This window comes from Cucumis melo, chromosome 10 (genome assembly GCF_025177605.1).
Source record: "Cucumis melo cultivar AY chromosome 10, USDA_Cmelo_AY_1.0, whole genome shotgun sequence".
Classification (NCBI taxonomy): Eukaryota; Viridiplantae; Streptophyta; class Magnoliopsida; order Cucurbitales; family Cucurbitaceae; genus Cucumis; species Cucumis melo.
In genome coordinates, this window is record NC_066866.1 from 7,490,667 (window position 1) to 7,502,972 (window position 12,306).

The 12,306-nt window shown below is 32.2% G+C and overlaps 1 protein-coding gene and 1 pseudogene across 1 annotated transcript; one reads left to right on the forward strand and one right to left on the reverse strand.

Moving 5' to 3' along the window:
* Nucleotides 1-103: 103 nt before the first annotated feature.
* On the reverse strand, nt 104-3,519 carry LOC127151364 (uncharacterized). The gene is made up of 6 exons (XM_051090935.1): nt 2,080-3,519; nt 1,467-1,984; nt 1,010-1,294; nt 833-938; nt 521-736; nt 104-460 (listed from the first exon to the last, which is right to left on the reverse strand). The coding sequence occupies exons 1-6, from the start codon at nt 3,517-3,519 to the stop codon at nt 104-106; spliced, it is 2,922 nt and encodes a 973-aa protein (XP_050946892.1).
* Nucleotides 3,520-8,827: 5,308 nt separating this feature from the next.
* The window catches only part of LOC103500257 (cucumisin-like), a 28,740-nt pseudogene continuing 25,261 nt past the window's right edge, over nt 8,828-12,306 (forward strand).

Below are 12,306 nucleotides of genomic sequence, written 5' to 3' on the forward strand. Positions count from 1 at the left end.
TAGAGAAAAGTCTAATTCACAATATCTCTATTGAGATGGGCACACCAAAAAGTTATAAGAACACTTTGGTTCTTCAAAAATCTATTACTTCTCAACCTACTTCTCAAACAACTTCTGAAATGAAAACACCTTCACAATCTTGTCTTGCATAAGTAAGCTCGTCACTTTCATCAACATCTTCAACTGCATTACTTATGTTTTCATTACTAACCAAAGTATCATCATAATTCTCATCGTACATTTCCAAGTCGTGAAACCCTCTTGGTGGTGCTTTTAATACGACATACCAATTTGAAGTGTCATTTTCTCTAGCGTAAAACACTTGTTTGGCTTGTGAGGCTAGTATGAAAGGCTCTCGTACAAACTTGCTTTGACTTTGATGTAAGTTAACAAGAGTGAATCCTTCCTCAACTTTTACTCCATTGCGAACATTTGCCCAATCACATTTGAAGATTGGAAGCTAGTAGACATAATAGTCTAACAAGATGATTTCTTGTAACACTCCGTAATAAGCAACTACATCCATAACTTGAGATTTATCTTTGGCACTAGATCGACATAATGTTGTAGCATCTACAGCAACACCATTGTTTTGAGTTGATTTTTCAACACTCTTTGTGTGAAATCTTTTCCCATTTATGATGTATCCAGTGTAAGACATTGCATTCTTTCGTGGTCCATTCGCAAGCCATTTTAACAACTCAGAGTAACCTTCAACGGATGAATCTAATTCAATCTGATAAGAATAAACATATCTACCTGTTAGTTAAAGTATCTTACAGTTTCATATATGCAGTGTTTGATAGGATGTTTACAAATTAGTTAGTATCACCTTAGACTTCAACCACAATGGAAATTGTTCTGTATGAATCTTCCAAAGTAGATTGGAATCTTTTTCTAGTCTCTTGTCTAAAACCATGAGTTCATTCATATGAATCCTGTCCAAATAAACGATCATTCATAGACTCAAATTACAGTATTAATAATATTGTTTAGGGTCATATCTCACTCTATAAATGGTTCCACCTCTGATGTGTTGAATAAGACATATCGATGTGCATTTTCAAGTACATCATCGAATAGTTCAATTGAAGTTCCAGAAGATATAGGACGACCCTCTAAGATGACATCGTTTTGGTATTCTTCATTACGTTGTTGACTATTCACTACCTCAACTGATTGTTTAAAATACTTGTTTGAAAAGTCAACACATTCATCAGCTAAGTAACATGATGCAATGCACCCTTCTGGTCGTGCTTTGTTTCGTACATAACCTTTCAATACCTTCATGTATCTAAAATAAATGTTATTAATACATGAAAAATCATAATTATGAATGGACCAAAGACATGTACCTTTCAAATGGGTACATCCAACGAAATTGAACCGGTCCACATATGCAGGCTTCGCGACCCAAATGAATTACCAAATGTGTCATTATGTCAAAAAATGACGGAGGAAAGTACCTTTCAAGAAGACATAAAATGTCCACCACTTCTTTTTCAAGATCCAACATAACCTCTCTATCAATTATACGTTGGCAAAGTCTATTAAAATATGAGCATAGCCTGTATATTGCATGTCTTGGACCTTTTGGGAGCAAGCCTCTAAGCACCACTGGTAAAAGTTGTTGCATCAACACATGATAATCATGAGACTTCAACCCCATCACTTTGCATTCATCTAATGATACACACTTTGAAATGTTTGAACTGTATCCGTCAGGCAACTTCAGTTTGTACAACCTTGAACAAAATATTTTTTTCTCGGACTTCGACAATGTATGTGGAGCTGGAGGTAGATAAGTTCTTCCTCCACAATCTTGAGGATACAAGTCAGGACGAATTTTCAAAAGTTGTAAGTCTTTTCTTGCATTAACCCCATCTTTTGACTTTCCATTTATATCTAATAATGTACCTATAATACTCTCACATACATTCTTCTCCACGTGCATGACATCCAAGTTGTGTCGTATTGGTAATTCCTAGACAATCAAAGTTTCAAATAGTTTATGACATAGTTCGAATCATACTAATTTGAAATGTAATAAGATATATCATAAACTTCAAGTTGGTTTACCTTCCAATATGGTAGATCGAAGAAAATCGATCGCTTCTTCCACCTTTGGTTTGACAAATCTTTATGACTTTTGCTCTTTTTCTTTTCACGTTTTCCCCAACAATTATTAAAATTTTGAAGTTGGGCATAAATTGCACTACCTGTAGCTATTTTGGGGGGTAACTCTTCTTCTATTCTACCGTCAAACCATGCTTTTTTTCTTCGATATGGATGAGCCCTTGACAAGAATCGTCTATGACCCATATATGCAAATTTTTTACTATGTTTCAACCAATAAGAACGAGTACTATCTCCACATGTTGGGCATGCATATTTACCTTTTGTAGTGCATCCGGCAAGATTTCCATATGCTGGAAAATCATTTATAGTCCACATAAGAATTGATCTCAAATTAAAATGTGTGTTGCCTACAATATCATAAACTTGTATTTCTTTCCATAGTTGTTGTAAATCTTCCACAAGGGGTTGTAGATATACATCAATATCATTTCCGGGTTGTCTGGGACCAGGAATCAACAGTGTCAACATTATGTTTTCTTTTTTCATGCATAACCAAGGAGGAATATTGTAAGTAACAAGCATGACCGGCCAACAACTATATCGACTACTTAAATTGGAGAAGGGGTTAAACCCGTCTGTAGCAAGGCCCAACCTAAGATTACGTGGATCCATTGAAAACTCAGGCCATTTTTTATCAATTGTTTCCCATGCAACAGAGTCAACAGGATGTCTGATCTTTCCATCAGTACTTTTATGACTCAAATGCCACCGTAAACTTTCACTAACTTCATTTATTTTAAACATACGTTTAAGTCGTGGAATGATAGGAAAGTATCTCAATACCTTGGCGGGCACACCTTGTTTGATTTGGTTTGTTCGTTCATCAATCTTCCATCTTGAACTCGCAGAATGAGGACAACTTTCTAACTTTTCATTCTCATTTCTAAATAGGCAACAGTCTTTAACACATGCATGAATTTTTTGGTAACCTAAATCAAATTCCTTAAATAATTTTCTAACTTCATAAATGGATCTTGAAATAACATTGTCCATTGCGAGCATGTCATGCAAAAGCCCCAAAAGGCTAGTGAAGCTTGTATCTGACCAACCATTAAAAGTTTTCAGTTTGTACAATGCTACAACTGCTGACATCTTTGTATACTTCGTACAACCACCATACAATGGTGTATTTGCCTCTTCCACCTTTTGAGAAAATTTGTTTTCCTTCCTTGATGTAGAATTGTCATGAATGATGTCCTCTTTTCCCATATACGTGCTCTCATAGAAGTTTGTTGCTTCACACATAAAACTATCATCAACTTCATTCTCCATTTCATCTCCTTCACATACTTTCCCATGATGGTACCAAAAGTTATATGTAGGGTCCATTCCCTTAATGACCAAGTGCTCATATATGATTTGAAAATCACAATGTGCCATGTTTCTACAATCTTTACATGGACATAAAAATTTGTTGGCATTTGGCTTCCTTTTCTTCACTTCTTGCAGAAAATTCCATGCTCCTTCCATATATTCATTAGTAGCACTATTAAATAAAGTTAATTTAGTTAAATATGCATTAAAGGTTAGCTCAATATTAAAAGTTGGTTAATTTCATACCGATTTAAATGTACCCAATCTTTGTTGAACATTTTTGAGATGTTGGTGCATTTAATTGAATGACCAATTCAATCGTCAATGACTTGGTCAACAAGCACTACTTGAGAAAAGAGAATATGAAAAGAAGTCAAAGAAGAAATGAAAAGGAACATAGATAGTACTCTTATTAATTAATCGTCACAACATAAATATTTTGATTATTTTGAGACAAGGTAATCCCATTTGCATGGAAAGCAAAAGGCAAGGCAAAGTCCTGTTAAGAAACTACTTGACTAGGTTGGGTAATCATGGTTGGTCAGGATATATAGGTAATCCTGTTAAGACAAGGTCCTTTTATAACTTGATCCAACACAAATTTTAACCCAATCAAACTCTAATTTTTGGTCTTTGCTGACGAATAACGAGACTGTTTTTTCTTTGTTTTCAAAGAGTTAGCGAAACCACCAAATAAAGAAAATGAACTAGTAAAATAACAATAAGTTAAAGAACAACTTGTTTGATCTGAACCGCACTAATTTGAGTCTTATAATGAGACAATTGAGTCAAAAAATGCAAAACATAAGTCAAGTCAGGTTGCATAAAAGAAAAATATTAACATAGAGATGTCGATATTGTTCAACAGCTCCCAACAAAAAATGCAAGTAGCCAATGCTAGGGGATGATTTTGTCCAAATATCTTCCACGTGAAACAATTATACAAATATTTCTTAAATGAAACAACGATAGAAGAGATATTACCCAAAAAATATCAAAATATACTAGAAAATTAAGCTAAATATGTCTCTATTCCAGATAATTTTGATTACATCCAGATTTCTTCTAAGAACAACCAACTTAGGAAATCATAACATTTCAAAATTCAAAGAACAACCAACTTAGAAATGATTTGATATTATAACAAAAAGGAGAAATAAACTCCATGCTTTTTTTTCCTTTTCTTGAGAAAACTGAAGGTAGCATTCATCAAGAAACTCCCACCTCGGCTCGTTTAGCACACCTTTTTGATCTTATAACATATTGAGCTCAACGGTCTGACTATAACTGTATGTATAAATGATATACCAGAGCTAACAAAGGTGACTCGGGAAAAGTTACATTCTTGTTTACTGTCATATCTTAAAGTTTCCTTAAGCATAAGAAAACGGAGGGAACAACAAGCAAACATACATAGGAGAGGAACAGCGGAAATAAATGGCGAATGAATGAGTTCGACTTTCAGAAGCAGCCAGCTAAGAAAGTCGTAAAAGTGTACATTATCTATGTAAAGCTCATAAAAACATGCATATGAGAAAATAGAGATATCTTCAAAGGTTCTTGTTCTTCTCAGCATTGGTTTCAAATGCAAGCTGCAAACGGATGCTTGTAAAATGTAAACAATTGCCAAAGAACTCAAATGCCACAAAGGGAGAACTCAGGAGCTGTACTATAACCAAATAATATATCACACAGCAGAAATTGATTCGTCTACGACCTCAAGCAAGTATACAAGCTCACAAAACAAGCACATTCTATAGCAGATATGAGAAAAGGCGTGAAATAAAGTAGCAGAAAAAGATGCTAAAATGACAATTGTGCAGATAGATATCAAATGCTTCAATCAGACATGAGAATTTCGTCTAAATCGTTCCTGAGACATTAAATGCACTCGGCTAGGAATGGCAAAATTTCAAAGATTGTAAACCAGAATAAGCAGTTTAAGATTCAGAACTCAATATTGTTCATAAAAGGTGAAATACAAAGAACAAACTAATAACTCCTTTGATTATGCAGAAGACTGAAAGCTTAGGAACTGACTTGAAAATCTGATTAAATGAGTTGTAAAGTAAGAGATAAGGATATAAGAGATAGACAGCAACACCACCGTTTACTTGGTCAGTCTTCCTTCCATTTCTCCTTTTTCTTCTAAACTAATTTAATTTAATTCAATTCAATTTTTTACTAATATATTTCAAATAGAGTTTTCTTTGCTTTTTTTTTTTCTCTTTTGGCATCCTTCGTTAATCACAAATCTTTGGTCCCTCACATTTTAGTATGTCAATTGGATTACTTCATATTCTCATATTTATGAAAAACCATTTAACAATATGAACAATGGCATGTTACCCAAGAAAAGTTACCTATGTATCTTCCAATTGAAAAGAATAATAAGTAAAAACAATAATTTCTTCTAACACATTTCATGTCAAACTGTTCTCATTAAGGCAATGATATATATACCTTTTCAGCAGCAGTTCATTGCAAAGCTAATGACGACGGGTAGAGACAATGACGATAATCGACAATAGAGAGACGACGAGCAGAGACGATAATCGACAATAGAGAGACGACGGGCAGAGACAATGACGACGAACAGAGAGACAACAGACACAGATGAAAGCGACGTCGTCGTCGGTTGAAATCGATTGAAGACACAGATGAAAGCGTCGTCGTCGTCGAGAGGGCAGCAAAAAAGATGAGAAATGGATTGAAACGAAAACCCTATCGCGCGCAGAGCAAAAGAGATTTGGGCGTGAAATTTCAATTTGGGCGTGCAAAGCAAAATATAATTTTTCTTTTTCTTTTTCATTTTTTCTTTTCAATAGCCCAATTTAAATTGGGCTATCTTCAAGGGCTATTAAAAGCCCAGTTTGTTGTAGTGCACTATATAAACATCAACATGATACAGAATATTCTTGTACACTGTCAATCCAAGGTTTATAGATACAACTTTCTTGGATTGTTCTACTTTGAACCTATCTCATGAATACGAGAGCATGTGTATGAGATATCATAGTGCAACATTGTCTGTCAAGCGTTCCCTTGACTCTTTTCAATCCCTTCGCTCCTACTTTCTCAAAAACTTTCCATGATAGTAGTAAGGTATCACGTATGATGGACTCACCAAGATTAGAGATACAGCTCCCAAGTTTCAATGAGAAATCCTTCAGGATCAAAAAGCTCAGTTTGGTAAAAAAGCATACCACACCAAACCAACAACCTTACACATAGAAACCCACAACAAGCGGCAAACCCAACCTGAAAATATCCAGCAGAATCCAAACAATCAAGAACTATTAATCTTCCGATTAGTTAGGATAAATAAAAAACTAACCAAATAAATAAATAAAAGAAATAGAAGCAACGGAAAAATTAACACTCAAAACATGTTCTTTAGGTTTGATGTATTTCTTTAATAATTTTACAAATAATTCATCGATTTGAGACCAAATCATATCAGTCATGATGAGACAAGATAGAAATATTTTTCAATAATTTATAAAGGTAAGGTTGGTAGAGACTTTTTTTTTTTCTTTCTTTCTTTTTTCTCCCTTGAAGAGCTTTTATTTGGAAAGGCTAACGCAAATTACTAACACTAAAACTAAAGACTAATTAAGACTTATTTAAACTACGAGGACTAGTACCCTTAAGAGTTTTTTTTTTCTTTTTCTTTTTCTTTTCTTGTAATTATAGATTAGGAGGGATTAGTAGATTCGCTAAAGTACATCTCAACTAAGTTAACATATCTATATCATCTTTATCACAATTCATGATATTTTAAGAATATAATCCTAAGATATATAACAAAAATGCAAATAAAGTTATATATCAAAGTTATTTATAGCAATAGAACCCTCTTTCCGACAATTGTTATGCTATAAATAAGATTTTACTGTACTTTATATCTTATATTATCTTATTATATAGAAAAGTGTAAACTTTTGTTTCGTAAGTAATTGATTTTTTAAATTTTAGGAATAATAGGATTTTGATAGTTGGTCTGTCCTTCCAAGAGGAAATCAAACTTAATAATATAATAATAAAATATTATATATAGACTCAAACAAACCATATGTGTAATACTTCTTTGGGTAAATATATCTATATTTTTATCTGATTGAATAAATAATTTTTTTTACCTTGTTAACTAATACTTATTAAAAAAAAAAATTTACTGCTTATAGTCTAAAAGTTAGTTTCAATTTCCCATTTAAAAGAAATAGTTTCAATTTCTTTTAAAAATTTCAATTAAAGGAAAATGTTATTAAAATTCACCAAAAATAAACTATTACATGAAAATGATATGAATTATGTAGTGTAAGAAATAGAGGGGAAAAAAATCAGCATCTACACAACCAACAGTAAGCAGATGTTTGTTGGAAGAAATTAGATATCTCAAAAGTATCATTTCCTCCTCCACTCTTTTAAATTCTCTGGACAACATCATTGATCAATTCTTTTCACTTTCGCTATTATTCCTCTAACTGTGTCATTTACAGTAAACCAGGTGGGTACCAAGTTTATGGAATATTTGGTTGGAAAGGGACAATCGCACCTTCCTCACCTATAAGAAATCACTTTTTTTTTTTTGAGAAATTATATTTTAAATGGTAAAACCGCCGTTAGTAAATGGTCCCACCTATTTTATTTCATGACATGCAAATTAATTCATTATTGATAGATTGGTTATAGAGTTGTTAAGGAATTGATTTGTTGCTTATATCTCGGTAAAATCATGTGTGAGAAGATGTATAGTTTGAAGCAAGGAAGAAAAAGCATCTAAGCTTTTGACGGTAAGTCTTTTCTCGGCAGTTCTTTATAGAAAGTAATAAGAAAAATCGGTAGAAGAAACACCAAGTTGTTCGGGATTGAGTTGAATACATCATCCGTAGTTTTGAGATTAAGAGGATATTTTATCCTTATGAGTTATGATTATTATCTTATTATTTATTTAGTTCTGATGAGTTAGTTCTAGTACAACACAGTGATAAATGTGTAGACCGTTGTACCTTCGATCATAACTATGTATTTAACAATTATTGCATGCACAATATATAAGATCTTCTATCTTGGGCAAACAAGCCCAAATGTAGATGTGTAACCATGGAACTGGATAACAAATTTTGACGTGTTATTTATTTTTCTTCCTGTTAATTTAATTTCATTGATTGCACACAACTGTGTTTACAATTACTGTACATATAACCAAGAACCGTATTTCTCAACCGCTTTAACAAATTTAGGAAACTCTAATTATATGAGAGCAGAACAGTAAAACTATACTTATAATTTATACCTATTGATTATTAGAAGGCAAAAAAATTCATCTTAACAATTTTTACGAGGAAGGACAGTAGCACAATTGAAGATTTTTTCCTATAAAAAGCCTTATTTCTTCCTTTATTCTTCACTTTCTCGAATCATCTCCCCAGATATCATTGAATATTTCCTCTTATGACAAGAAGTAATACTATGTCTTTTTCTCTTCTCTTCAATCTTGTGTTTCTCAACCTTTTCTTTAGTACTCTGCTCGCCTCTACCTTGGATTCTGACGATAATGGCAGAAAGGTACAAGACAGTCAAAGTTGAACAACTATAAATTATAATATATACATATATTTTGTTGAGGTTTCATCTACAAGTTTTTCTTTTCTTTTTTGGTTAATTTTGAAAAACCATGCAGATTTATATTGTTTACATGGGGAAGAAGCTAAAGGACGATCCTGATTCAGCTAATTTACATCACAGTTCATTGTATATATTCCTCTCTTTCACATCAAAACTACTAAACATTCAATATATTGTATATATTATACATTTCTTTCTAAGGTTCATGTTTTTTTTAAGCTCAGCTTTTTAAAAGAATATATATAAAAAAACTATACTGATTTTTGTCTCAAGAGTTGCAATTTTATAATACAATTAAAAAAAAAAAAAGGTATTAGAGCACAATAAATTGTTGAAGATCTTGTATGGTTTTTACTTCAGCCCTTTTGCTCCAGAATCTGTGATCTATACATACAACAGAAGTTTCAATGGATTCGCAGTGAAACTCACTAAAGAAGAAGCTGATAAGATTGCTGGTACGTGCCCTGTTTGGTGATCATTTATTTTGAAATGAAAGAATGAAAAAACTTAAATATAAGAACAAATTTAATTATATGTCACATCTAATACTCTTTCTCACTTGTGGGTTCGAAACATGTGAAAGGCTTAACAAATAAAAATAATATTACAAAGATTTGAAAACATAACTTGAACCAACTGAATTTGATAACTTTGAAAACATTAATTAACCAAAAAGTTTAATTTTTTATCCTAAACAAAGGTAAAATCTGTTAAGGAGGTCTGGAACAACAATGAAGGTCAATGGAATAGCTCCAAGAAGAATTATGAATGATAAAGAAATCACTCTCTCGAAACGGATCAAATCAGAGATGGTAAAGGAATCAGAAAGCCATTATGGATTCTAAGTAATGAAAATCTCTTATCTACGGCCTTAGTAAAAGAAGTCGTGTTTAATTATCCTTCAAATTGCAACAAGGGATTCGACCCTCGTACTTTTAAAAACCTCTAGAATTCTGTCATTCCTCAAAAGTGCAAGTTCTTCATTTGGGATAAACACTACGGAGGTTCTTCAACATAGACTACCCCATTCCTATCTCAATCCAAATTGGTGCGTTCTGTGTTACTCTTGTAGTGAAAACATAGATCATCTCTTAGTTCATTGCTGCTCCGTCAAAATCTTATGGGACATCCTCAAACGACAAATAGGTCATCAAATGCATGTTGATAATTTAAAATCTCTGTGCCACTCCCTTGGCCAAATAAAACCAACAAAGATGACAAAGAACATCATCATATTCAACGCAACAATGGCCATTCTATGGTACATTTGGTTGGAAACAAACAAAAGAATCTTCTCAAACCAACAAAAAGATCTACTAAATATATGGGAATATGTTTGTAACTACATAGGCCAATGGTGTAGTAGACACCATCTCTTTAGGAACTATACTCCAAATTCCATAGCTCTCAATTTCAAAGCACTGCTCAATTAAGAGATTTCTTTTTGGACTTTCCTCATAGCCCTTTATTTGATCACTTCTATCATCCTATCGATAAATTTGGGTGTTCTCGCTAGATCTTTAGGACTCCCAATTGGGTTTTCCTAAAGCTTTTTCGTGGCACTTTGTCTACTTTTCAAAGAAAAAAAAGCAACTTGTTCAAAAAATTAAAAACAAAACATCAGTAAATAGCAGGTAATAAAGAAAAAAAATGTGGAATTGGTCTATATATTTAATTTTCAAAAGCTAAAAACGAAAAACAACAATTAACAAAAAAATAGGGGGGGGGGAGGGGGGTCTTATTGTTTCATGATTGAGTTGTTTTAGAAATTAAGACAAAAAGAAAAGAGTGGTAATTGGAGAGAGATCTTTTTCAGGTATGAAAGGTGTGGTATCTGTGTTTCCAAACGAAATTAACAAACTTCATACAACAAGATCATGGGACTTTATGGGTTTTCCACAAAACGTACGTCGTGTAAAACAAGTTGGAAGCAATATAGCTGTCGGAGTTTTTGACTCCGGAATCTGGCCGGAGTCTCCGAGTTTCAATGATAAAGGATTTGATCCTCCACCATCCAAATGGAAGGGAACTTGTTCTGCCTTTAACTTTACTTGCAACAGGTAAACTAATGTTATATCAAAACCTTTATTTATATATTCAATTTGATCTCATATATTTTTTTTTTGACAATATGTAGAGGGGTAGGGAATGCAACCCCCTAAGTTTGAGAAATTAATAGTAAAAGCGAAGTACTAATTGAGCTATATACTCATTTGGTTCTATAATTTTTGTAGAAGAGGTGTATGAAATATATAGAGAAGGTGATATCCTATTCCATACAAGGGCAATTGTGCAATATGGTAAAAAAATATATTTGAAAAAATTAAGTTCATGATCCAAAGGTTTTTCTTTTCCCAAAAATAGCATAATCCGCATCAGACCAAATTTAAAGGTGGAATTGGAATGAAAAAGTCTATAATACCCTAATTGTTTCGTGAACTTTATGCATGAAATTTGATTGTCATGTGATTGCATTCATACCTTCTACATTTTTTTTTTCAATTTAGTTAGTTGTGTGAGATCGATAGACATTTGATTACCTTTTAATGGCATATGAATACCTTCTACTTTTCTTTTTTTCCAATTTTAGTAACATTGTGAAATAGTCATTTGATTATTTTCTGATTTCATCTAATTACCTTCTACTTATTATAATATTTTTTCAATTTAGTTAGCATTATGAAATAGTCATTTGATTATCTTCTTATTATCATCTGATTACCTTCTATTTTTCTTTTCAATTTTAGTGGATTATAAAATCAAAATAAAATTTAGTTAACTCACATTGATATATATGTATATAATACTAATATTGGCAACCATATAGAAATCACATAATAATAAAAAAGAAATCACCACCATCTATACTTAATAACAATTGATAGAAATCACAAATCAATGGGATAAAAATCATTGTGTTCTACTGCTACAAATCATGAAAATGGATTGAAATTCGATTTCTATGTGATTGCTATCAAATTTTCGTTTTATATTAATTGCCATGTGATTGTTGTTTAATTACAATACGGTAAACCAATTTTTATGATACTGATTGTTACCTGATTGTTGCCTAATTACTGTTTGATTATATTAATTGTTATCTTATACTAATTTGCTTTTTAATGGTTGTTTGATTGCATTGTGATATTGATTATTCAAATAATTAATATTACTAATTATCTGATTGCTGATTATTGATTGATTACAATCTAATAATATTAG

Excerpts from the sequence above, each read along its gene's own strand:
- LOC127151364 (XM_051090935.1), bottom strand. The coding sequence starts at position 3,519 with ATGGCACATTGTGATTTTCAAATCATATATGAGCACTTGGTCATTAAG. Across the intron at positions 1,295-1,466 it reads ATTTTATGTCTTCTTGAAAG|ATACATGAAGGTATTGAAAG; the intron begins GTACTTTCCTCC and ends CATTTATTTTAG. Across the intron at positions 939-1,009 it reads GAGGTGGAACCATTTATAGA|GATTCATATGAATGAACTCA; the intron begins GTGAGATATGAC and ends TTATTTGGACAG.